Consider the following 27575-nt stretch of genomic DNA (forward strand, 5'->3'; position numbering starts at 1 on the left):
GGCAACTGGACTTTGTCTTTTTCCCCCCTTTGAAAATGTTTTCAAAAAGCATCTTGGATGAGAAGCAAAACATTTTCAAAGAAAAACCAATAAAGTCCAGTTGCCTTTTGGAAAAAGCACCTTTGGGGCAATTATGACCTGGATAATTGAGAATCTCTATAGACGTAACACCTTATTGTAACACCTTACAATAATATATACTGCTCAAAAAAATAAAGGGAACGCAAGCAGAAGACATCCGAGATCTGAATGAATGAAATAGCCTTATTAAATACTTTGTTCATTACATACAGTAGTTTATACACTGCTCAAACAACTAAAGGGAACACAAAACTACTGTATGTAATGAACAAAGTATTTAATAAGGCTATTTCATTCATTCAGATCTCGGATGTCTTCTGCTTGTGTTCCCTTTATTTTTTTGAGCAGTGTATTTACTGATAAATGGAATGCTGAAGTTTACCTATCAATTCTTGGAATTCCAGGGGGTATGTGTGATGTGATGCAATTTTGATGTGATGGGCGTTTCTGTGTATCCCATGTGGAAGCTGACAGATTTGGAAAAAGGAAGAAAGGGCTGAACTAGTTCCACATTGCAAAGGGAACACTGGTGTGATCTTGAAGCCATTTTAGCAACTTCTCAGTGTTTCTTGTGCATGAAGAAAACCTCTCAGTGATGTGTCAACTGACACAACCTACAAGCCCGAATTAATCAGATCCTGCCCTCATACTCACAGCTTGGCAGATGGCTATGTAGTTGGTGAGAGTGATACCACCTGCAAACACAGCAGATGTCATGGCGATGTGAAAACAAAGGTTTAGCAGCATATGCCAGCACTTCTGTGCAATATGAATGGTGCTGAAAAAAAAAACCGGGATAAGAAAGTTAAGAGATCAAACAATAAAGCTTTGCAGGCAAGGACCCTATATTCAAGTAAAGGTATCTCCGTTTAAAAGATAAGCAGGTGATGAGAAAGCCCTGAGTTTGCTTTCTCCTGGTGCTGCTGTTATTCAAAGCATACAGAATTGGGCTAGTGTTGTTATCGAGAAAAATCTGGGATGTAAGTACCTGCTCAGCAGTGGGGAGGAGAATTTCAGGAAGCTAGAAACTTCAACTCTAAAAGTGATTCACCTGTGATTGATGATGTAGATAATGATGGTGGTAAACAGGCACAAGAGGAGGAGAGCCGTGCAACTGTAAATTACAGGATGAAGCACCTCAGCGGGACTTGGTGAGTCATGCAGGAAGTTGCTCAGTTCCTGTATTTGAGAATACGTTTCATTAGGGCATAATATGGGAGGATGACAGATATTAAGGCAGCTTCTATAAAAGTCATTCCATGTGCAGTTGAAAGGGGTCATGTGGCCAATGCACTGTAGCCATTCATTCTGTCTCAGTTGAGTGTACCTCATATGGTTGTTATTAGGGGGAAACTGAGAGAATTGTGTCTTAACCAATTTGAGATACTGAAAAAACTTATACTGACTATGAGGGGTGGTGCTCATCTCTGTTTCAAGGCCATTGAGCCAGCGCTGTCCGAAAACATTTTCCCGGTCATATGACCGGCATGATGTCACGAGCACTTTTACCTTCCCACAGAAGTGGTACCTATTTATCTACTTGCATTTGTGTGCTTTCGAACTGCTAGGTTGGCAGGACCCCTAGGCGAGGACAGGAGCTCACTCTGTCATGTGGAGCTCAGGTCTTGAACCTGGGGTGCTGGCATTCTAGCATCTTAGATATTGCCAGCATCTTAAATATTGAGTCACTGTGCTGCCCTTAGATACAGAAGGACAAGCAAAATATAACTCTAGTAAATACTGTTACTATAACTACTGTACATATTAACAGTAATATATACTAAGTCTTTATAAGTATCTGTGGAGTAGGAAAGTTAAACAGGAATAGACAACTTAGCATATTCCAAATAATTTGGACTACATTTCCTTTTAGCTCTATCCACTTTGACAAGTAGCAAAAGAAACTGGGAGCTCTGGACTAGAACATCTGAAGGTTATCTATCCTAGGTTGGGAGCAAAGGAAGCTCCATACCATTAGGCATGTACAGTGTGCGGAAAAATGCATGCAAGATTTTAAAGAAATGCATGTAAAAGGGAAAGTGGTGCTTCTTGCTTTGTTGAAAGAGAATTTGGCAGAAATTTATGTGACATAACCAGGGGCTAAACAGAAATGTAATAGATCGAAGTACCATACACTGTCTCCCGCCTACCATCAGCACAGCAGTGTTGCTAAGATGTCGGCAGCTCACAGTGGTGAAGTTGGGTTCCTGAAGGATCAGCTGGCAACCTTCTGCTCTCCAGCCGCCATAACCACCCAGAATGTCAAAGTCCCAGAAAGCGGCTGTGCGATCTGTGCCCTGGTCCAAATGCCGCAACGATATGATGACTGGCTCGGTGAGATTGCTTACGCCACAGCCATCTGAGGAAGGCAGAACCAGGGGTTCATCAAAGTAGTTCATGGAAGTGCTCAGAACTCAAATTAACTTCAGGAGGTGCTTGTTCGCTCAGATAGGGTTTGCCTAACGGGGGCAGGAGATCATCTGCCTTTTTTTCAGGATCAGGATGCTTTCCTCACACTCTTAAGAGTTGCTTAAATAAATTCCACAGAGCTACTGCTCAGCAAGGGAAAGCAAATAAAGATTGAGTTTTCTGATTAAAAACAACAACAATATAAAGCACCAGCCTTTAGCATCCACTTTATTTCCAAGGATGTCACACATAAGCCTTCGGGTATTTTAGAAAAGTAAAAAATGATGATGCTTATGTGTTCTTCATTAGGAAGTGTGTCTAGACAGCTACCCCCTTTTGGTGGTCCCAAAGCTGCTTTTCCAAAAGGCAACTGGATTTTCTTGTTTCTTTCCTTGAAAACATTTTGTTTCTCATCCAAGAAGCTTTTTCAGTTCTGAAGAATGAAATGTTGTCAAGGAAAAAACCAAGAGAATAGACTAGAATGGAATGGAATGGAATAGAAAATTTATTGTCACTTTAAATGTATTCTAATCAGCATACATCAAAATGATTTTTTTTTTTTTGCATTCAGTTTAGTTTAGTTTAGTTTAATTTATTTGATTTGTATACCGCCCTACTCCCGAAGGACTCAGGGCGGTGAACAGCCAAACAATAAAATACATAGATACAAAAAATTTAAGAACCAGATAAAATCGAATTAAACCATTTTGGCCCAGACAAATTAAAACACCCCAATAATTTAAAAGCAGATTAAAATTTACATATTAAAAAGAGGGGAAAGATTAGGCCAAGCCCGCCTGGTGGAATAAAAAGGTCTTCACAGCGCGGTGGAAGGTGCACAGATCCGGGATCCTCCGTATCTCTGGGGGGAGCTCATTCCAGACCGTAGGTGCCCCCACAGAGAAGGCTCTCTCCCTAGGGGCTGCCAGTCGACATTGTTTGGCTGACGGCACCCGGAGGAGTCCCTGTCTATGAGAGCGTACTGGCTGGTGGGAGGCTATTGGTGGTAGTGGGCGGTCCCGTAGGTAACCAGGTCCTAAGCCATGGAGCGCTCTAAAGGTGGTAACCAAAACCTTGAAGCGCACCCGGAAGACCACCGGGAGCCAGTGCAGCTCGCGCAGGAGAGGTGTTACATGGGAGCGCCATGTCGCTCCCATTACCACCCATGCGGCCGCACTCTGCACCAGTTGGAGCCTCCAGGTGCTCCTCAAGGGGAGCCCCATGTAGAGAGCATTGCAATAGTCCAGGCGGGAGGTGACGAGGGCATGAGTGACCGTGCGTAAGGAGTCCCGATCCAGAAAGGGACGCAACTGGCGAATCAGGCGAACCTCAATCTCAAAAGATAACCATTATGCATATACCCCCCCCACACACACATATGACACAGAGAAACATCACAGTCTAGTTTGCCTGTATACATATACATGACCAAAAAAAAAAAAAAATCCTGCAAATTTACAAGGCGGATGGGATAAGAAACAAAGCTGTTACAGAATCTAGCAGACCTGCTAGAAATACTTCGAAACTTCCTCCCAGAGGGAAGCAACAAATAGAGACCGTGAAGTGGGTGTGTAGGGTCTCTAACAATGCTCTGAGCATTAAGCACAGAGTGCTTATAATTATTGCCTTTTGGAAAAGCACCTTTGGGACAACCATGACATGGATGATTGAGAATCTCCATAGACATTCACCTTCTAGTAGGCAAAAATTCCCAGACTGGCCCCACTAACTCTGCCAGATGGTTTGTTCCCAGGCCATCCATCCCACAGCAGCTGTCTTATAAACATCTCCATGCTATGGTCCCAAGTTTCCCAATGAACCTGCCAGCCACTCAGTTTCTTCCTGCAGTGGGTTAATGTCCTTCTCTGCCACAGCAACCGGGGTCTCTTACGTGTGCCTGCATAGATCACCGGAGTGGCCACGCTGCGTCGCTTGCCATCATCAGCGAGGTGTGAAGAATTTCCAGTGCTGCAGAAGAGTTTTCCATTGCGGAACACCAGGAACTGAAGCTTACACCTGATGGGCACGGGCTGGTGGGGAACTGATGGGGAGAAGAGGCCCAGAGGCAGCTGAATGGAGGCCAGAGCAATGCTGTTCTAATGAGAAGAGGAACAAAGAAAGCTAAAGATGGGGCTGGCCAAGCCAAACCCTTCCCATAGTTAACCCTCCTCCCAGCTATCCCAAAAGGGCTGAATACACAAACAGTCAAAGTACTAACACACCCAGGCAAAATGAATAACAGAATAACAGAGTCGAAAGGGACCTTGGAGGTCTTCTAGTCCAACCCCCCGCACAAGCAGGAGACCTTATACCATTCTGGACAAAGAGCTATCTAATCTCTTCTTAAAATCTTCTAGTGATGAAGCACCCACAACTTCTGGAGGCAAGTCATTCCACCAGTTTATTGTTCTCGCTGTCAGAAAATTTCTTCTTAGTTCTAGGTTGCTTCTCTCCTTGGTTACTTTCCAACAATTGCTTCTTGTCTTGCCTTCTGGTGCTTTGGTGAATAGATTGACTCCCTCTTCTTTCATGGACAAGGAATGATTCAAAAGCAGGATAGTGCCATTCTTCTTGCTTGTTTAGGAAATACAACTTTTGATAGCTGTCCTTGCAACATTAATGACATCTCAATCCATCAATATATCTCAATCACTGGTTAATAGAAGAATATCCTTTATTGGCCAAGTGTGATTTGACACACAAGGAATTTGTCTCCTTGTGTGTCCAATCACATTCAGCCAATAAAGGACAACCTCCTCCTCCTCCATCATGATTGAGATATGTCAATGAGTATTTCAGATATGTCAATAATGTTTTCCAGGCTGCTCTGGTTCTTATGCCTTATGTTCTGATATGAGAAACCTAGCAATATAGGGATGCTTGCTTACATGGAAAAGCAATATGGAAATGAAATTACTGTAGGTTCTCCTGCTATTTCCTCAATTTAAACCCCACATCACCAATTGCTATGCCAGAGATAAGGAGTACTTTTTCCTTATGCTATTACGCTCATCCACCAGAAACCTTTCTTCCCCATCCCATCTCACCTTGATGTGGAAACCGGCCAAGGAGATGTTTGGCCGGCCTGTAGCACAACGGAACTTCAACTGCTGGTCTGCCAAGGATTCAGAATACCGTTCCTGTCGTGGAGAACGGTTACCAAGGTTCTCACGCTTCTGAAAAGCCATGCAGCTCATGCCCAGATAACTTTCTGGCATGATAAGGTAGGCTTCAAAGGCGATGTTCCTGGAGTTCTGCATAAACAAAGCCAGGAGCTTTGTGAAACCAAGCAACTTTTCTAGATCCAGGCCATCATATGTGTGGTCATCAGCCATTAGTTTTTTGTCCTAATCTGAAGTCTCTAGCTCTTTAAAACTTACTGCTATCCAAGTTCCTGGACAGATGGCCTTTCCCATGGCAATTTTGTGGGATGTTTTCCCCATATTCGCTGCCCTGAATATGGGCTTTTCTGATAGAAGCAGCCACATAAAATCCTCTCCCTCTTTAAAATCTCCTAATAGCATTTACATTGTAGTTGTGCTCCTCTGAGGTACTATGGAAAGTTTAAAGCAATAGGAACATCGAGGAACTGGACAAGGAACTGAGGGGGAGAGGAGACAATCATCAGCAAGGAAGACATGTCAAGATGCTTGAGTCTCAACAGCTGTCCAAGAATATCTTTGGGCCCTTGTATATCTCAGTCTCAGCCAATTCAAAATCTTCCCACAGTGTAAAAATTCTCCTACTTCATCAGTGTTTTTTTTTAAATTCTTGTTTCCTAGTTCTTTGCCCCCCCCTCAAAAATAATATAGCTGTAATTTGCATTTTTGGCAGTACACCACACCTAATCTTCAAATGTAGCCTTTTTTTACTCTGCCATCCCTCCCACTAGGAGAGCTTGGATCCCTACCACAGCCATATGCTGAGAGTTGTTGCTGACAGCATAAGTCGCAATCTTCTCCAAGGAGTGCACTATGCTGGTACAAGCTTTGTCTTCAATCTGGGCCATCCACAGAACATGGTCATCTACCAGCATCATGTTACTTGCCATCTCCACAATGACGTCGGTCAGCTGGGCGAAAGCAAACAATTTGGGATATAAGAAATCATTGAACATTTCACTCCAGATCAAAGATGTGCTTGTTAGGCCATCTGGTTAGGAAAGTTAGATTCTAAGATCAGATGGTGGCCACAGACTGCCCATCTCTACTTTAGACTTTCTATATGTTGAGCATATTTAGCAACAAATGGAATGTAGACCCCTCTTTTCTTTCCTCACCATTATGAATGTGGGGAAATGAACACATGGAAATCAGCTCCTAATGTAATGCGCTTACCTGTTTGATCTGGTCTACATAACCAGTGAACTTTTCAATCATCTGAGACACATAGATGACATCCATCATATCTGAGAAATTGGCAGCTTCAGCTGTGTAGACCCGCAACTGGTGAGCTAAGGTTAGTGCATTTGAGGCATTGATAGGCATCTGTCAGCAGATAAATGGGGATAAATGTCAAAGCAGTCTAAGCCCTCTTTCCCCATCCCCAATGCATCCGACAATACTTAATTTACAAAATGGGGAGATAAAGCCTGTTTAGCTACAGTGTTAGGTTTTCTGACAAAAAATAGCCACCACTTTTAAGAGAAGTACTGAAATCTGCCAATGCACCCATCCTGTGCAAGATGTAGTCAGAGTGAAGTGACAATGATGAGCAGGCCAGGTCAGTCAATTGTGGTCAACTATAACTTGGAGGTCTGCAAGAAAGGGGCTTATGCATCCTGTGATGTTATGTGGACCACACTATTATAGATAGATGGACAAATGGGAGACATGGCATCTGTTGTAATCATTCTTAGTTATAAAGGACTGCATGATGGATAATTGAGAAAGAGACATACCAAAAACAATACTATGTGGAAAACTGGATTTTACAAAAAAACATACTTTATAAAATGCTGCATATAAAAATGAAATTCGAGGGCTAATTGTATAAAATGCAGTATATTAGAGAAGGATGTACAACAAAGACTAGTAAAGTACGGCTTTAATAAGGTATATGGAAAATATGTAGAGGGGTTGTGACTTAATAGTACTGCTAAACATGTAAAAAAAATCATGGGAAGGAGTCAGTGGGTGAATGCAGTGCTGACATGGACCATGTGGATCTCTAAAACTCAGGTATGTTAAGGATAAATTCTCGTTATACATGGCAAGGAGTGAAAAGGGCTCTCCACGTGCTTCAAAACATTCACTTTATCATTTTGTTTTGTATTATTTGAGCCACTCCAGAAAACAATCTCCTGCTTGGAATGAACCAGCAATTCTTGGACATTGCTTGTGATCATTTCTTGCTGCAACGCCTGAGTCAGTCTGTCCAGCGGCTACAAAATACTCAAGGACAATCAGAGGAACAAGTCCTTATCGTCCTACTCACCAGCACAAAGGTGTAGAGTACACGGGTGATATCATTGGTGTACAAGCAGTGTGAATAGTCCTCTTCTTCCCAGTGGCCTGTGCGGTCACAGTGTCTCCATGCCTGCTTTTCATGGCCAGAACCTGCATTCCCAGAAGTGAAAGGATACTGGAGGCAGGATTGATAAGCAGTGATGCCAGCCAAAGTCCGTGGCCACCTAGCACCAAAGATGAGAAGACTCAGAAAAGCACATTTATATCCATCTAATCAAATGCTGATGTTAGATAGATCCCAGAAAAATGGCTTATGGAATCAACCAAGGGAAAATGAAGGAATTATGGAGGGTGGCATAAGAGGTCTGGAAAGTTGGGGATAAGGTGTGGGAGGGTTCAAGACTGGAAATGTTCCACCATGGGGGGGGAAAGTCTCCATTGCTTCAGCTCAGGTCTGAGAATATAGGAAAATGTCAAATGCCAGTTATTTTATTTGCCTCCTGGAATGCTCTCCTTGGCTCAGCAGCTTCAACATCTGGATCGCAGAATTTTGAGGCCACTTCCTTCCCATGCCAGCAGCAACAGCTGGATGAATTGAGCAAAAGCAAATGGAGATCAGAGATACTCCCACACCTTGGATACCACCTGTCAAAGCAAGTTTCTTCTCTTGTCCCTGTTCACAGTTCAAGCAAGTAGGGAAAGGAAGACCTTAGTACAATGATTCTCAATCTTTTCTTCACCACAGACTGCCTTTAAATATCTTTTATGGCTATGGCCCCCAAGACTTAAGTCAAAATTTAAATCATAATATTTCTTCAAGCCTTCGCAGACCCCTGTAATGACATTGCCCCCTCCAGGGGTCGGGGAACAAGTTGAGAATCCTGTCTTAGCATAATGTGCAAATCAAGTGAAAAGCAGATTGCTAGTTCTCTCCATCTATCCTCCAAGAATAATATTTCCTCCAGCACACCCTCAAAAAAAAGAGCACTTGAATACATTGGTCAGCAGCTCATGTATCTTATGATGTAACTGAAGAACAAGCTAGCACAAATCAAGCACATAATTCCTTAGCTGTTTGAAAACTAACAGTATGTGTGTGAGTATTGGAGCTGTGCTGCTGATTGATGTAGCAAGGAGGAGGGGGTATTTCTCCCATAATATGTTTGTAATGAGTACCAAGACCCTTTTCCAATGGGGCAAGGAGATTTGGAGTTGGGGAGAGAACATTTTCATCTGGAAGCTTAGAACAGGGAGCTGTGATTTTAGTTTTAAAAAATAGGTTTCCCCAAAGACATGAGTTGCATAGCAGAAGCATACCAAGTCTAACAAGAGCTGATCAATATATTTGGCTTTCTCAATGGGACTTTTTTGGCATGCAGTGGTTCAATTAAAAAGTTTGCTGAGCTCTTGGAGTCTTGATTCTCTCCTACCCCCCAGGAAAAAACCCCAGTGGAATTCAAATTTTTTTACTACCGGTTCTGTGGGCATGGCTTGGTGGGCGTGGCATGGTGGCTTGGTGGGCATGGCAGGGGAAGGATACTGTAAAATCTCCATTCCCACCCCACTCCAGGGGAAGGTTACTGCAAAATCCCCATTTCCTCCTGATCAACTGGGATTTGGGAGGCAGAGAATAGATGGGGGTGGGGCCAGTCAGAATTTTTACTACTGGTTCTCCAAACTACTCAAAATTTCTATTACTGGTTCTCCAGAACTGGTCAGAACCTGCTGAAACCCACCTCTGAAAAAAAACCCTCTGGAATTGCAAAAAGGGAAGGGAAGGGAAGGGAAGGGAAGGGAAGGGAAGGGAAGGGAAGGGAAGGGAAGGGAAGGGAAAGGTGAATATGCCATTGCTCCACCAGCATATGGAATCCTCACCTCCCTTTCTGTAGTAAAATAAAATGCAATAAAATAAAAGCCAGAAGATAATTCCTAATTATCTCTTTATTCATCTGGCATTCAATCAGGTTCCCGTCAGGGATTTCCTGAAAAGGAGGAATCTTGCAAAGCAGCTCTTATGCACAATAGGCCAGGCCTTTGGTCCCCATTGGGATACCCGACTGGCCCACAGATGGGGAAGATCTTCCAACCCTCCGCTGGTCTTCTTCTGCAGCTGCTTTTCCTACGTCTAATCCCAGGCTCTATCCTGCTCATGCAGGCTACAGATGGAAGGAAGGGGAGGGAGTTAGAAGACAGGCCCGCTGTTAATTTAAGCCACATTGACTGCACAGTAATTTATATTCCATCAAGACCCCGCCAAGGTTACAGCCGACTCCATGAGCCTTTTTTCTCGTGCCAGAAAAATTCCAACACCTCCTGTTTCTGGAGCCTGTCTGCACTGCCAGAGCGGGCCTCTCAGATGGCCTCCCTTGCAACAGATGCTTAATCATTCCCAGGCCTCAATTGCCAGCAATCCCAAATCCCTCGCTGACTTTGCCTTCCCCGGGAGGGGCAGGGGAGCTTTGCAGTAGAATTCAGACAGTTCATCTGCAGCTGCTCCTCCAACCCAACCCTTGTCCAGCAGGACAAGGCAGCAGGAACTCAAAGGAAGCAGCTTCACCTTCCCGTCTTCTCAATTAAAGTGTGTTGGGGTCTCTCCAAGAAATGTGTTGCTCCTTTTTTGGGGGTTGGCTTCCTGGGGAAAGCCAATTTAGGTTCTTTGGGGAAGATGCTAGTGAAGGGGTGCTCCTTCTGATTCTGGTCTTTCCCTGCAATTCTATTGCCAAGGCACAAGAGGGCAGAGATGGGCAAAAGAGAAGGGGATCCACTGAGTTTATGCAACCAATTTTTGCTAGAAGAAGGGCGCATAAGTAGGCTTGTATAAATTGACGTGCTTTCTTGACGTGCTTCAACTCATGCAGCAATGCTGTTCAACCTCTATAAGCTACTTTGCCTGTTGAAAACACTTTATGACCATTCTTTGAAGTGGCTCAGCAGACTGATAGCATTGTGATTAACACCAACTGTCTGCAATTACTGTAAGTTCGAATCTCACCAGGCTCAAGGTTGACTCAGCCTTCCATCCTTTCTAAGGTAGGTAAATTGAGGACCTAGTTTGTGGGGGCAATAAGCTGACTTTGTATAAATATAGAAAAGTATGAAGGCTATTGCTTAACGCATTGTAAGCCGCCCTGAGTCTCCGGAGAAGGGCGGCATATAAATCAAATTAAAAAAAAAAAAGTGCCTCTTTGAACCCATTGCCCCTTTCAAATATTTGCACAGTCCCAGACACAATTCATCGTACGTGACAGAGTGTGTGTGTGGGGGGGAGTATATGGCCATCCTTGTTTTCAGCAAAGTTCTCCATATGTGTAATTCACGCTACAAACCTATGAGCCAAAACACGTAATATTTGTATGGCTTTTTGTTCCATCTTCTCCTCATTGATCATTTTTCCATGACTGCAACTAATTAGGAAAATTTGGGTTTGCCAGACTCAAGTGTACTGGCTGTTCCTCAAATATTCAACTTCATTTTTTTATTTCTTGGCCACAGCTCACACTTTTGTTTCTCAAGCCTTGAATCTTTCCCTCGTTTATCTGTTATGTAAGTTATCATTTATTGCAAATGTCCAGCCTACTTTTCTTCAAAAATTGATTCTCCAGCAACTAAAGACATAAAGGGACCAGGGCAGAACTAAATCATTCCCCGTTAAGACAATTTCTTCCCATATTAGCCCATGCGAAATGAGTAGAATTCTGGAACACGAATCCAACGACCGTCTGGGGGAACCTATCATAGATGATCAGTTCTGCTCCTGATAACAGCTTCTGCCACACTTTGGCTCCTACCTGAAGTCTCCACGGTTGTTTGTAACCCGCTCAGGTGGGCAGTATGAGGCTGAGGTCTCCAGCACAACAATTTCCACCTTTTTGCTAACGTTGCCCTGGGCAGTGGAGATGGTACATTCCCATTCACCATTAGCTGAGACATGGATGTTTGACAGGATGAGCTCACTGCAAACAGAGAATGCTTTTAGAAGAGAACATGGGCTGATGATCAATTGAGCTTTTGAACTACAGACTAGCCCAACCCATATTTCCTCTCCTTACATCATATTCTTTACACACAGAATTAGCAATATATAGTTGCTGGGAACTGAAGCAGGAACTTTGGAAGAGGTGTGGACATGCCCACTGCATTTCTCAGTGCCTCCTGAAGGCCTTTTTCTAGGCTTACATGGAGCCACATAATCCCAGGAATATACACATTTGATTTTGATTTGGTGCCTACCAACAGATCATACTGCATGGCTAATTAAAATGCCTACTTTCCTGGGACTGCATGACTACCATGGTTGTGCAGGAGAAAACGTGGTTATTTTAAGGAGGTAAAGAGACCTGTGGTGAGCATGCATCCATCTCACATTTTTTTATATTCTTGATCCAAACAGCTGCACATCCTAATAGAAAAGTTTTCAGAGCTCAGTACAGAACAAATTTATTAGCAGTATTCAAGTAACGTTATTATAACGTCATACAGGTCACCCAAATCTACAGGCATTTCTTTTGTAATGCCCTATGGATGTCTTTAAAAATGGGGAGGGTATACAGTATTTATTGGGTGGTTGGGAGTGACCAGAGAGAATTCCAGAATGAAGCAAAGGACAGAAATCTACTAAGTTACTCTCCAGTTATTAGATTTATTTACTGCCTTCTGGGTGAATAGGATAAAAAGAAATATATATATATATATATATATATATATATATATATATATATATGTAGGTCTTTGGTTATTCGGGTCTTCTCCCACGTAAAATTGGAAGTGTCTTGGCGACGTTTCGACGAAGTCTCATTCGTCATCTTCAGGCTGGTGTTCTCGGCTTCGTGCTTCCAGGAGCACGAAGCCGAGAACACCAGCCTGAAGATGACGAATGAGACTTCGTCGAAACGTCGCCAAGACACTTCCAATTTTACGTGGGAGAAGACCCGAATAACCAAAGACCTACATACAAACACCCGCGAAGACCTGAGAAAACATATATATATATATATATATATATATATATATATATATATATATATATATATATATATATATATATATATATATATATATAAAACATAAAAGAATAATGCATTCAAATATCTGCAAATGCCTGAAGGAATAAGCATATATATTCAAGACTCTGAAAAGATTGCAATGTTGTCACTGGACAAATCAATTTGGGAGAGAATTCCAGAACAGGAAGCCACCACTAAGAAGGCAGCCATCAGTCTTCCTTCTAGGAGGACCTTCTGCTTGGAATCAAGTCAAACCCAAGTACAAAAATGAGCTAAATCCCTGAGTCCATCCCTGTACTCTGAAGTTACTGCTTATGTGTGAATCAATAGGACATTTTTTTCTAAACCTTAGTTCCTACTGGTATTAGTCAACATCAATTCACCCAATGACCACGTTGGTGGAAATCAGCCTGCCTAATGGCCATGCTATGCTAGACCAAAGATTGGAAATAACTAGGAAAGAACTTTTCCTTCTTTGACCGACCCAGTTCAGCCTTTAGTACCTTGTGATTAAAGTGCAATCATGAACGAGGCTGTCCTCTAAGATGATGCCGCTAGGTTCATCTTCTTGCACCAGTGCACGGTTGTGGTACCAGAGGATGTGTGTGCTGTTGTCCAGATAGGTGGCTGTACATTGGAAAGGGAGTCGGTCTCCTTGGAAGACAACTTGCCTCAGGGAGGGGATTAGCTGATGAGTGTGCAGCTCTGGGGACCCTTCTGTGGGTAAAAGAGAGAGAGAGACCTCACTTAGGCTTTAGGGAAACAAGAGAAGAAAGCCCAAATCAGTCGTGTCCTGGACCCTCTCAAAGAAAGTGCGCCTAACCAAAGGCCCACTTGGTCAGCAGTCAAAGCCAGTTATGCTCCACCCTTCAAAGAAAAGAAATAAATACATCCAGGAGGACATGTCCAGAATGCTTGTCTATATGTCTACTTGGATTTTTTCTTAGATTTTTTTAAATTCTGCCTTTTATTATTCTATTAACTAAATGTTCATATAGGTATTGCATTTAAAATAAAAAAGAAAGGTTGCTAAATTCTGAATGTAAAAGGCTAAAAAGGTAAATGATTCCCTTCAGATTTTACTCCACTAGTCATTGCCAACTATTCATCTTTGTTTCAGGGCCCCTGAGCCAGCGCTGTCCGAAGACATTTCTATGGTTATGTGGTCAGCATGACATCATGGAGTGCTGTTACCTTCCCACCAAAGTGGTACCTATTTATCTACTTGCATTTGCAGGCTTTCAAACTGCTAGGTTGGCAGGAGCTAGGGCGAGGTCAGGCGCTTATGGTGTCATTTGGCGCTCAGGGCTCAAAACTGGGCTGCTGGCTTCTCAACCGGCAAGCCCAGAGTCTTAACCACTGAGCCATCATGCCACCAAATTCTGCATGAAGTCAACATGAAACTGTATGCTGAATAACAGAATGTGTATAGACTGCCCAAGGATCACATGTTTCCAGAGCCGCCTGTCTGCTTTGCTGCTATACTAGCATTACTTCACGTCTGCCAAACTTTTTGCAAGACATCTGAGGATTGTACTTTATAGCGCTGTTCATTTGAGTAAGATTCTGCTGCTTCTAAGAGTTGCCCGCAAGGAAAAACTTCTTTCCATCACTGGTGAAGCCAGTTACTCAGGCTATGCTGTGGGAAAGAAGAGCCATATTGAGAACTCCATCAGCTGAGAGAAGATGATCTCAGGAATTTTTCCCTGCAAGCATCCCAGAGGAATCATGTTGCTTTGCTTGACATGGGAGCTGTGAGTGAGGTTTTTGGTAAGCCGTTCTGAAGTCCTCTTGGTATTGCAAAATGAAGTAGACACACTTTACATATTGAGCTGTGATATTTCAGTAAGCAAACCTGGAACCCTGAAAGGATTATCAATTGCAGAGGTTTGCAGCTGACCAACACCACTATCCCTTCATGGTGATAATCCATGCTAAGCAGTAACAGAATTCTAACCACTGCATGGTGGCACAGTGGTTAGAAAACAATATTGCAGGGTAACTCTGCTCACATTGCCAGGAGTTTGATTCCTTCAATCCTGACCGGCTCAAGATTGACTCAGCCTTCCATCCTTCCTAAGTCAGTAAAATGAGGACCAAGATTGTTGGGGGCAATGTGCTGACTCTGTAAACCACTTAGAGAGTGTTGTAAGGTACTATGGGGATGGTATATAAGTCTAAGTGCTATTTCTATCTGTTGAATGAAGGATGGAATAGAAGCAGGGAGGTATCCCAGAGGGAGAAAAGAGCACTGGACTACTGAACAAATCTCCTTTGCACACCAAGCAAACTCACTCACTCAGGAGGGTGCCTCACCACAGCGCAGTTGGCTCTCTCTGATGTTTCGTAGTAGCTTCCCATGCAAGTTGCTGGGGTAGACACACACCGTCTTATCAGATACCTGGACAGAATGGCTTTTGGACCAGGCTAGGACCCAGCGCAAATGGCAGTCACAGGTCAGGTATTCAGTGGCAAAGTCACTGGAGAACAAGAGAAATGTAAATTGAAGAGGAAGTGCCAGTGAGGAAGATTTACACAGGAAAGAGATGCCTGTCCCTCCTCGATAACAAAAACATCTCTAGAAAGCTCCAGCATCTTGAGGTAGCACAGTGAACATCGAGGAACCTTGTCCACAGCTGGGTGATGGCTTGGTCTATTCTCTCCAGAGGGCTTCAAAGGGGAGGACAATGTGACTGAGCATGGCTTTCCATGCAGAAAGACACAGATGTCAACCCCAACATTAATCACGTAAATTAATCATTTAAAAAAATTAAGTGCTGCTTTTTCCTTTTCCTTTGACCAACAAAACAAAAAATACTTACAGTACTTTCAGAGACAGCAACTCATCAAAGACTCCACTCTGGAGGGTGGCGAAGATATTTCCTGATATGTTCCTGTCAAAGAGATGATAACAAAATAAGATAAAACTTACACGAGTAGACCAAGAAGCCTACCTAAGATGAGATTCATCATGGCAAGAAAGCTGCTTCAGGGAAGTCTTTGAATGGTAGGAATCTTATTCTCTTTGCAATTGCTACTTAGAGAGAAACATCCTTTCTCTGAACATCAGGGCTCCATAGAGCCCTCACAGCAAATGATGATATAGTTTTATAATAATTAAAGTCAGTTTCCCTCACTTCATCTTTTGGCTATGGTTTCCATAAATTTACTGTGAACAAAGAAATGCAATAGGGGGTTCAATTTATTTTGGGGGGCGAGAACATAAGCCATGGCAGAAGACCATACAGCATAACTAAGTCCGGTTGCTATTTCTGTTTCTGACTGAAGTTCTCTCCTCCAGAATCTATCAGGAGCTTGCAAGAAGAGCAACATCATCCCAAGACCATCTGCTTTAGAGATGAGAGTTTCTATCTGAACCTCCCTAGGTTGCTCATTTCCATGACAGCTGGATATTATACAAAACAGAATTACTGCAAATAATGCCTGAGCTTTCTGGTTTTCTTATTCCCTTCCTATCCCTTGTCTCTTCTGTACCATTTCTTCCATAATTAGTAAACCTGAAGACAAGGACTTCTGCCTTTTATTTTTCTGTAAGTTCTTCCAGGAACTCTTCACAGAAAGTATCAGAGTATAAATGCTAAAGTTACTACAAAATAAACAAGAGATTTGCTGGATCAGACCAAAGAGCTATCTCATCCAGGTCCTTCCTGTCCCCTCCAATTGCCAACCAGAAAGCTAAGGGAAGTCCAGGACAGATGTGAGAACAATAATCCTATTTCTACTGTTCTTCCCAACAACCTACTGCTCTTATCTTAAGGGTATATCATCACTATGACTAATAGCTGTAGATAGATAGCTAAATTTAAGAATTTGTCTAAATAACATCAAAAAGTAAAATTAGCCAAAAGTATTCAATGTGTTTTTTTTTTTTTAATTGAAAGACCTAGCAGGTTTGCTGCTATGGGGTTGCTGCTATGGGTAGTTGGGTTCATAAATCTATAGATCCCAATAGGGATCTATTTCTTATAAATCCCTCAGCCTTCCCTTTCAAATTTCAGGATTCCCTGACAAAATAAGTTGAAAAGGAATAATGAAATAAAAGCAAAACCATCATGTTTGGCATCTGTGCTTAGCAGTATTCTTTGACACAGTATTCTCCAACCAGAACAGTTTTCAGTTATGTGGACTGTCAATTTTGACCTTGCCAAGTGGAAATTCTGGAAGGTGACATTCACACCTTTGGAGAGAACCCAGATTTTGGAAGATGGATTTGATAAATAAGGGTTCCTGTCAACAGCACATGTACAGAGGCTCAAAGTGAGACCATACCTTCACCATTGCCACTGAATACTCACAGACGGATAAGGCTGGACAGTCCCTGCAAGAGGCCGATGTTGAAGCAGCCAATGCGGTTGTTGGAGAGATCCCTGCAGAACAATGAGAAAAAAATGGGAGCCATAGACAAACCGTGAATAGCCATGGATATTAAGGGTATACGAGCTTTCTCTTCATGGGGCATCCCAACGTTGACACAGCATAGTCTGAATTTGCCGGAAAACCTTGTACACCTTGAATGTATACTGGTAAAGATAAAGGCTTCCCCTGTCCACTTGTGTCCAACTCTTTGGAGCAGTGCTCATCTCCGTTTCTTAACCGAGGAAATCAACATTCACATTGTCCAAAGATGCTACTGGGGTCATGTGGCCAGCAAGACTATGCACCAAGGCGCACAGAATGCTGTTACCTTCCCACTGAAGTGGTACCTATTTATCTACTTACATTTGCATGCTTCTGAACTGCTGAGCACCTTTCAATGTCAGCATCTACTTCTTGGTTAATCTCAAAAAACTATGCAGAATCAGCATTTGTTTGGGAGATTTATTAGAAGTGGTGAGATTGTAGATCAGAGTGAAAAGCAGCAGTAAAAATACCCCTAAAAACAATAGCCAATCGTTTTAGTATTGTTGCCAAAACAACTGCATGGACACATCCATGAAATCACCAGAAGCTTTTTTTCCCCCTTGAATGAGCACTTGAATGAGTGCAACTAGCTTAGAGGACTGGTGGAGAATTAAAGGACAGATTTGTCTTTTCCAAGCATACGTTGCAATTACTTTTGGAAAAATAAACACCCAGCTCAAAAGATGGTGACCACATGCATCTTTGTTGAAATTATCAGGAAACTGACACTTGGAGTAAACAGTCAGGCATTATGAGTTATGGACAGGTTACACATTACTTAAAACTTTTTGAAATGGCTCTGGGCTTGGAAGTTAAGCAATTATGGGGGTGGGGATATGGGATTCACATGTAAATATTAAAGGTAGCTTGCAGATTAAAGAATCAAGAGCAGGAAATTAGCTGGAATATGTTCCGGAGAAGTTGAAACTATTACTTACAAGCGTTTCAGGTCCTGAAGACCCAGAAAAGCTCCAGGCTGAATGATGCTAATCAAATTGTTCTTTAGGTCTCTGGGAAATAAGGAAAAAAGAAACATAAGATGTTGCACTGAAGAATGGGTGAATTTTGTTCTTGATGGATCCTTGAGGATAAGGGTTAAAACTTTCTTAAGGTAACTACTCTATTTTCTTTATACCAATCAATATAAATTTCACCAAAATTTAAAAGAACAAAGCCCAAGCGAAGCAAATAAATACAATAATACACTAAAAACTAGCAAAATAACTCACATAGCATAACATTTGCTCCTCTGTTACTATGTTAATACAGTTGTTACTGGGATAATAAATCTAAAACATTAATAGGTATAAGTAAAAATAAAAAACTATATATCCCCTAACAACTGATTCATTAAAATGTGTCAAACCAAAATATTTAAAACAAAGATAACTGTGCCTTTAGATAATTACATCTTTCATTGCATTTTTTAATATATGGATATATAAAGTTTTCCACTTTTCCTTTTCTATTCCTCACTCATCTACTTCCTTCTTCCTATTTATTTACAAACATGCTTTCGAGAAAATTTTATCACATGTAAACATACATAATTAACTTTCAAAACAAGACCACAAATGGAGTATTTAAAAAAATATTCATAATCCTGAGTGGCATCTTACTTTACACCACTGAAAGCCTTGTTGAAGCAACCACCATGTGCAGTAGAATTCAAGCACTTTCAAATTATTCCAAATTTCCTTGTTTCAGCCATGTGTGGGCTGTTTCTCAGGTTTTCATTATTTATTGACTTTATTTAGTATAATAATGGACATTTACAAACCCACCTTTTTTTTTCCAGGGAAGCAGGAATCAATTTAACTCTTTGGCAGTCTAACTGTTCCACTTTCTGGTGTTTGATACACTTCAGCCATTAATAAAACATCTCAAAGATTCTGTACTTACTTGAAATGAAGACTTCACCCCACCCATGTCAAATTATTTATTTAAAAAGAGAGAGTTGGCCTGTGATTTGTTGAGAAATTGATAATGGAGGCATGTTTTTTTTTTTTCAGTTCTTATTTTCAAGATGGAGAAAGGAAAAGAGAAAGAAAAGTCCTGGATTTTATTCAGACTAAATCAAGTTTCCCCAAATGTATTCCTTCCAGAAGGGTTTCACAACTGTAACTGACTTATTTGGGTGAGGTACAAAAACAATCTTTTTAGAAGATTGAAAATCTTTTACGGACTTTTTGCTGACCGTGAAATGATTCATGGATCTGATGATTAAAAAAGGACTAAATAAAGGGCCGAAGGGATTTTTATACTATTAAGAAAGAAGGCTGGGCATAAGTTGCTAACTTTTGTTGCAAAAGAGATTTGAAGTCACTTATTTTTCTGACCTTTGTTCTATTAATTATTCTTCCACTTTTTTCTTCTCATTATTATTCTTTCTTCCCTTTTCTTTTTTTAGATTTGTCTTTTATTGTTTGAAGAACATCCTTCATAAAAATTATGCTTTGAACAAAAGAAAAAATAATTCTTTTCTTGCCCACTTCTGGTAACATCACAGGAAGATGAACGGTTGCCCAAGAATACAAGGTATTTACTTATCTTGTGGCTAAATCCAACTAATCCCTTGGATGTTCTTCCTCAGTGAACAAACTTCCTCATTGTTTGAAACACAGTGATGGATTCCCATCTTCTGAAGATAAGTTTCTCTTAGTAGTTGTCCCATAGAGTCCAAAGGCCCCTCTAACACTATGCTCACATCAAAGAATGGTTTATAGATGTAAGAAGGTTTGTTATTGTTCTGTAATTCATTAAGGATCACCATTAGGACTCCTCCTTCCCTTGTAATTGTAACTTCTTCCTACTCTCAGCTTATGCTAGGCACTAAGAAAACAACAGTGCATACTCACACAAACAAGCCCACCCATACTTCATGACTTCTTGCCAAACAGAGTAGGACAGCAACAAAATCCTCTGCTCCACAGAAAAATAAAGCAGCTTTTCCCATCTACTAGCTTTGTATGCTGCCTGTAAATCTTCCTAAACACTTCATACTTTCCCGGTGTCAAGCCGAGCAGGCTAAAATGAAGCTCAACTTTGAAAGAGATAACACTTAAAATACTGCATCCAGTTTTGGTCACCATATTATGAAAAAAGAAATGTAGAGACCCTGGAAAGAGTGCAGGAAAGAGCAACAAAGATGAATAGGGAGCTGGAAACTAAAACATGAAACACGGTTGCAGGAATTGGGTATGTCTAGTTTAATGAAAAGAAGGACCAGGGGTGACATGATAGCAATGTTCCAATATTTGAGAGGCTGCCACAAAGATGAGAAGGTCAACTTGTTTCCCGAAGCACCTGAAGAAACAATGGATGGAAACTTATCAAAGAGAGACCCAACCTAGAACTAAGGAGCAATTTCCTAACATGAGAATAATTAATCAGTGGAAGGACTTGCCTTCAGACGTTGTGGGTGCTCTATCACTCGAGGCTTTTAAAAAGAGACTGGACAGCCACCTGTTTGAAATGTTGTAGGGTCTCCTGCTTGAGCAGGAGGTTGGACTAAAAGACCTCCAAGGTCCCGTCAACTCTGTTATTCTGTTATATTCAGGAGAGAAAAAAATCAACATTTTTCCTACATCCCAGAGGCCCCTTTTAGGATCAGGGAATATACCAATTTGAAATTTAGACTGTTTTTGTACCCTGTGATGTCACAGAGCTTATGTGCAGTTTGCAGTGGTAAACTGATCTACTATCACTTCACTCCCCTGCTAAAGGAAATGGTATGAAGCCAATTTTGCTGTGCTTCCTTGGAAATAGGCAGTCCAGTTGAATTCTCCCATTAGTGAGAACTGCACTTTCCTTCTGTATCCATGGTATTGTGATGCACCCATCTCCGATCCACTCTAGCTGCTTTCAAGTAAAGCTTTCTCTCTCACCCTCCCCATCCAATGGCTGGGTGTTCTTATTTCATTATTGGGGAAAGCAAAGATGACAAAGGAAGATTTATTTATTTTGTGTATGGCATAAAGACATACACAAGTTACATGTGACCTACATAAAGACATACATGGAGTTCCCATGTAACACCTCTCCTGTGCGAGCTGCACTGGCTCCCGGTGGTCTTCCGAGTGCGCTTCAAGGTTCTGGTTATCACCTTTAAAGCGCTCCATGGCTTAGGACCTAGTTATCTATGGGACCGCCTGCTACCACCAACAGCCTCCCACCGGCCAGTATGCTCCCATAGAGAGGGGCTCCTCCGGGTGCCGTCGGCCAAACAATGTCGACTGGCGGCCCCTAGTGGGAGAGCCTTCTCTGTGGGGGCACCTACAATCTGGAACGAGCTCCCCCCGGAGATACTGAGGATCCCGGATCTGCGCACCTTCCGTCACGCGCTTAAGACTTTCCTATTCCATCAAGCTGGCCTGGCCTAAATCTTCTCCCCTTTTTAAATGTAAATTTTTAAATGTAAATTTTAATTTGTTTTAAATTATGGGGTATTTTAAATTCAGCCAAATTATTTAATTCATTTTTAATTCATTTTAAATTTTTTGTATTGATGTGTTTTATCTCGTGGCTGTTCACTGCCCTGAGTCCTTCGGGAGAAGGGCGGTATAGAAATTTAATAAAATAAAATAAATAAAATAAATAAAGTACCTGGAACAATAGTAAGAATATATAAAAGGAGCAAAGGTATGATGGGAATAGGTAGTCAATTTTGTAAGGTATAAGGAATTCAAGAAGTTATATATAAGTTGTAGATTACATTTTCAAATATGTTGGTTGATGAGAATGGAATAAGTGTTCTATATATTAATATCTAAAGTATATCGTTTATCCAATTAAGTGCAGTATTTGTTAGTTGGAGAAAATCTGCTTTTCCTCCTGTATAAGCTCTCAGATAGCAGCTAGTCATTATATGATCCAATGTCTGGCAAAGAGTAGCACAGTCACATTTGGGGGAAGGAGGAGGAGGAAGAGGAGGAGGAGGAGGCTATCTGTTCAGTCATGTCCAACACTTGGTGATTCTCTGGGCCAGGTGCCTCCACATCTTCTGAGCTTATACTACTTCTTTGAATTTTTCTGTGTCTGGTTGGTGTCAGCGTTGATGATGTCCAGTCACAGTGTTCTTTGAAATCCTGGTTTCCTTCAGGAGAGGATCCTCTGCTCCATTCACCTAGAGAATCTTGACAGATGCCATGCAAGATATGAATCCTAGCCAGAATTTTCCAGCATTGACAGGTGGCATCAAAACCTGTTAATTTTTATGATGGGTCAGGCATATTTTTTCCAGGCAAAGGAAGAATAAGGATGGAGTAGAGCAGAGTTAGATGGGGACGGAGTGCTCTTGCACTAGAAACATATTAACCTGTGAGGGACCATCTTGAACAAAGCTAATGGAATGAATATTAAGAGTAGGGCTGAAGATTTTCTGGAATGGCCACAGTTAACATATGGAAATCGCTTCCACACAGGATCTAGGGCTCATCAGCAACTTGGAAGGCTTGAAAAAGCATATAAACAAATGCTCAGTATATAACATTATTTATTGCTCTCCAAGCTTCTTCTTGGCTGAGAGATTCCAGAAAATCCCATGCCATGAATGCCTTTGTCACTGTAAATCAGGAACCATTACTTTCAACCTTATCAACAAGATCTGTAACACAAATTTATTACATCTTCCTTAACCCTTGCCCAGGCCATACACTCTTTGTCTTGATTATCTTTTAGCTGATCTGAATGATAGGAAAGTCATCAAACTCTGTTTAATAGTCAGCAAGATCTGGCAAGACCTCACTAGGAACAGTTTTGGTATGATTAAACATGCTCAAGGTTTAATAATAACAATTGCTGTTAATTCTCCTATTTATCTCTTATGATTGATGATGATCTCTTCACTGAAGCCTTAGTACTAATATAGGTAGTCCTTGATTTACGACCACAATTGAGCCCAAGATTTCTGTTGTTAAGTGAAACATTGGTTAAGTGAATTTTTCCCCATTTTATGACCTTTCTTGCCACAGTCATTAAGTGAATCACTAAAGTTGTTAAGTTAGAAGCAGGGTTGTTAAGTGAATCTGGTTTCCCCATTGACTTTGCTTGTAAGAAAGTCGCAAAAGGTGATCACATGACCCCAGGACACTGCAGTGGACATAAATGTGAGAGAGTTGCCAAGCATCTGAATTTTGATCATTTTATGACCTTTCCTGCCACTGTCCATGGGATGCTGAAAAATGGTCATAAGTCACTTTTTTCAGTGCAGTTGTAACTTTGAACAGTCACTGAATGAACTGCTGTAAGTCAAGGACTACCTGTATATAATCACTCAATATTTGAAGTAGTTTACTTGAACTTACACCGTAGTTCATATTGCAGTTTGTTTTATTCATCTTATCTTTTAAGCTTATTTTTATTTATTCCTATGTTTTATGTGTAAGGATAGCCAGGGACCAAATATTTAGTAGTACATATACTAATATCATCCAATATTAATTATTAATCATGACAGCAATATATTGCTTAGCATTAAAAGCTGAATGCACCCAGGAACAGATAAAGAGAGTTGTTGTGAGTTGGGTGGCATTGATATTGAACAATAATTTAATAATAATTTTTATTACGGCCACAGACCAGGATTACAAATAAGAAGCATTAAAATAATAATACTGTAAAGACAAGATAATATATTACAATTAGTGGTGGATTGCTAGTGGGAAGTCAAATCTGCCTAATTTTGCAGACAGCATAACAAAATTTAGTTACATTCAAAGAAATTACATTGTACTGATCTGATAACAGCAATTTTAAGCAGGAAAGTTTAACAAATAATTATTGTTCATGGCACAGTCAGCCAGATATTTAGACTGGATTTGGCATTTTTGTCAATTACTGAGTCTTTCCCAAGGACTTGGAATAGGCAGATGTGACTATTTGATGGTGTTAAAAAGCAAATAATAACAACAGTTATTATTGGAGAAGGAGAAAAAATATGTTAAATAAACAAATCTGCCATGTTTGAGATGTTGAGGAATCTCATATGAAGAAAGATATTAAGCAGATCTTCCAAGTTTTTGGAAACAGTGACTCAATTTTTACATATAAAACAAAGAAGCCTAAATATTCATGTTCTTGCTGAGGATTCCAATAAAACTAAAAAAGCACGATGTCATATAAACAGTAGAAGAGGGGATTTCAGAGGTTTTGGAAAACCTCCAAATTTATCTCTTAAAAATCTTTAGAAATCAAAATTTGGAGGAAGGGTGGAGGTGGGGAGCATACATTGAAATAAGAGCGCCTATGCACAGTAGCTACACTGTGTAGAAAAAGGAGAATAAAAGAAAAACAGTACTCAATAGAGTAGAGTTTTTGTTTTGTGTATGTTGTTTGGTCAAGCCAGCAAGTCCATAAAATGCTGCAAAGTTTTGCTCTAGTACAAGGCCGCTGACCAAATCCTTGCATCCATATTTCTTATGGAAATGATTCATATACTGTATTCCACAAAATACAGTGAGGGACCCGAGTCCTTTTTCTCATGAAGACCATGTTCAATCAGCCTTTTTCCTCCCTCTCCTATGCTCCAAGCTCTGGCTGGTCCTTACCCTGCCAATTTTGCAGTTCTGAAATGTGCTGTTGATAAGATCAGGCTTTTTTCGAGTCTTGCGGACATGAAGTTATTGCCATTCTCTTTTTCCTTTGCTCTGTTTGCCACCCGCCCCGTTCTTTCCCCAGGCTCTTGAGAAAGAAGGGATGAGTGCAGACCACACTGCCTGCAGCTGTTCCTCTAAATCATAAAATTGAACAGAACAAAAGCAACCAGCGAACCCACCCTCTTAATCCCAAGGAGACAGCTGGACGTGGGAATGAGGAGTTTCAAACGTTACAAAAACACTTCTTCAAATGCTGCCTGAAATGGACACATGCACAACACACCGGCCACCAACCTGTGTACACAGAGGGACCTCTTCCTGAGAACAGAGGGATTTTCCCAACATTTTGCAAAGAGGAATAGGTATCCTTGCAACTTTCTAGTTCTCAAACAAGGAAAGAATTGGGAGCAGGTTCCCAATTGGTGTTGCTGAGGACCTGGTTGCTCTTTGTCAGGCATGCTGTTTTATAGCCTACTCTATTTACCTCCCATGAGACAGAATGGGCAGAGGGAGTGAGCACGCCTCCACCTCTCCTGTCTATGGAGATTCTCAGTCGTCCAGGTTTCCAAATGACAACTGGATTTTCTAGGTTTTTTCCTTGAACATGTTTCTCTTCTCATCCAAGAAAATTCTTCAGTTTCTTGGATGAGAAGCAAAATGTTTTTTTTTTTTAATTTTAATTTGATTTATATGCCGCCCTTCTCCAGAGACTCAGGGCGGCTTACAGTGCGTTAAGCAATAGCCTTCATACTTTTGTATATTTATACAAAGTCAGCTTATTGCCCCCACAAACTGGGTCCTCATTTAACCTACCTTAGAAAGGATGGAAGGCTGAGTCAACCTTGAGCCTGGTAAGATTCGAACCTGCAGAAATTGCAGGCAGCTGTGTTAATAACAGGGTGCTTTAAACCACTGTACTACCAAGGCTCTTCAAGGAAAAACCAAGTCCAGTTGCCTTTTGAAAAGCTCCTTTGGGACTTCACCTCTCCTACAGATTTAGGTTCCCAGGTCCTCAAATAAGAGATTATATATATAAAAAAAATCCAGCATAGCAAACCTAGTCACAATACCTCCCATAGCAATTTAGAGGCTGAGAACTACAATTCCCAGAAGTAAGGCCAATGGTGAGAGACCCTGGGCATTGTAGTAGTGCTGAGACATCTGGAGGGTCTCCTTAGATTAGAGGGGCATATTAAGAATCTCTGCTCAGTCAGAAAACTGGGCAAATACAGACAAGCGACTTCCACTCAGCCTGGATTTCTTCATCAGCCTGGATTTCTTCATTGGATCTTTGCAAAGACAAAATTGGGAGTCAGAGGAGGAGGGTAGAGGGAGACCATGTGTTCTCTCTTTTGAATGAGGGATGGAATAAAAATGTTTCAAAAAATCAGATAAGTTTCCGTTTTGGCACACGTTCTTTCCAGCCCTGACTATGAGCCATATATGGCCTGTCTTTAAATGAGATTTGATTTCAGAGAACTCATAAACAAAGAGAAATGGAAAGAAGAGCAGGCTTCCTTTGCTCACAAGGGCAGAGGCATTTTGGAGCTTGAATGGCTGGCGCCCTTGACCTGAGGAGGCAGCTGTCCAACTGTGGGGAGGAGATAAGTTCCCCCCCCTCTCTCTCTCACACACACACAGAGACACAGAGAGGAAATGGCAAGGAATAAAAGCAGTTGGCTTTAAGCATTCCTTATGTTCTGGGGCCAGGGCTTGTGATAGATCATGGATGTGTGTAGGAACCTAGTAAAGTCCATCTTCTAAGTCAAATTCTTGGCCCATCTAACCTGACTTTGCTGGCATTAATTGGTAGCAGCTCTCTAAGCTTTCGAGCGCAAATTATTTGGAAAAGCTGAGATCTGAATTTGGGATCTTCTGTCTATAGAGCAGACATGCCACTCCTAAACGATAACCCTTTCTTGTCATTGTTCACTTGTTTTGCCCCAGTTTCTGAGATCTAATGCAGCTTGCAAGATGGGTAAGAGGACAGTCAAAAAGGTCGGTTCTTCTCTTGTGTATGTGTAAAGCTGTTCTCTGGCTAGAAAAAGGAGAGCTACCAGCCAATAGAAAAATATAAGACCTTGAAGAACAACCTTTGGTTCTTGCTCCTTTTTGTCTGCAATAGTCAGCTTATTGCCCCCACAAACTGGGTCCTCATTTAACCTACCTTAGAAAGGATGGAAGGCTGAGTCAACCTTGAGCCTGGTAAGATTCGAACCTGCAGAAATTGCAGGCAGCTGTGTTAATTACAGGGTGCATTAAACCACTGTACTACCAAGGCTTTTATATATCAGTTTCAACTATACAATTTAGCTGAACCAGAAGCTAAATCTACTTGGCTAAGATGGAATATAACAATGTCTGTATCTAGGTAGATTAATCTCCAAAAATATAGGCTTTTTCAAGAGAGGTAGACTTCCACACAAGGAGAGTTCCAAGGTTGTATTTCTGACAAAAGCATATCGGATGAGTGCCTTTTCTATAGCAAGTAGGAATCTTGGCTTCTCCCAACAAAAGCTGGAATTCCAGCAGCTGCCTAACTATGCTAAGCATTGGTCCATCTGCACAACATCTCCTCAATGGAGATGTCAAACTCACTATTATGAGTTGAACTGTAGATCACAGTATTCGTGCTCTGTGCACTCACAGGATAAGGG

At 41.3% G+C, this 27575-nt stretch overlaps 1 protein-coding gene across 1 annotated transcript in view; it reads right to left on the minus strand.

The window, feature by feature from the left end:
• ADGRA2 (adhesion G protein-coupled receptor A2) overlaps nucleotides 1-27575 on the minus strand; it is a 103905-nt gene that overhangs the window by 9519 nt on the left and 66811 nt on the right. Inside the window, exons 3-16 of the mRNA XM_070952574.1 lie at nucleotides 18262-18333; nucleotides 17218-17289; nucleotides 15724-15795; nucleotides 15218-15381; nucleotides 13405-13618; nucleotides 11687-11851; nucleotides 7927-8122; nucleotides 6828-6977; nucleotides 6401-6562; nucleotides 5538-5744; nucleotides 4382-4586; nucleotides 2232-2440; nucleotides 1133-1260; nucleotides 736-859 (exon numbers count right to left, since the gene is read on the minus strand). Coding sequence (XP_070808675.1) covers nucleotides 736-859; nucleotides 1133-1260; nucleotides 2232-2440; nucleotides 4382-4586; nucleotides 5538-5744; nucleotides 6401-6562; nucleotides 6828-6977; nucleotides 7927-8122; nucleotides 11687-11851; nucleotides 13405-13618; nucleotides 15218-15381; nucleotides 15724-15795; nucleotides 17218-17289; nucleotides 18262-18333 — 2140 coding nt within the window. The remainder of the gene's footprint in view (nucleotides 1-735; nucleotides 860-1132; nucleotides 1261-2231; nucleotides 2441-4381; nucleotides 4587-5537; nucleotides 5745-6400; nucleotides 6563-6827; nucleotides 6978-7926; nucleotides 8123-11686; nucleotides 11852-13404; nucleotides 13619-15217; nucleotides 15382-15723; nucleotides 15796-17217; nucleotides 17290-18261; nucleotides 18334-27575) is intronic.

Source organism: Pituophis catenifer, unplaced genomic scaffold (assembly GCF_029215685.1).
Source record: "Pituophis catenifer annectens isolate HBS135680 unplaced genomic scaffold, rPitCat1.0.hap2 SCAF_12, whole genome shotgun sequence".
NCBI classification, from domain to species: Eukaryota; Metazoa; Chordata; class Lepidosauria; order Squamata; family Colubridae; genus Pituophis; species Pituophis catenifer.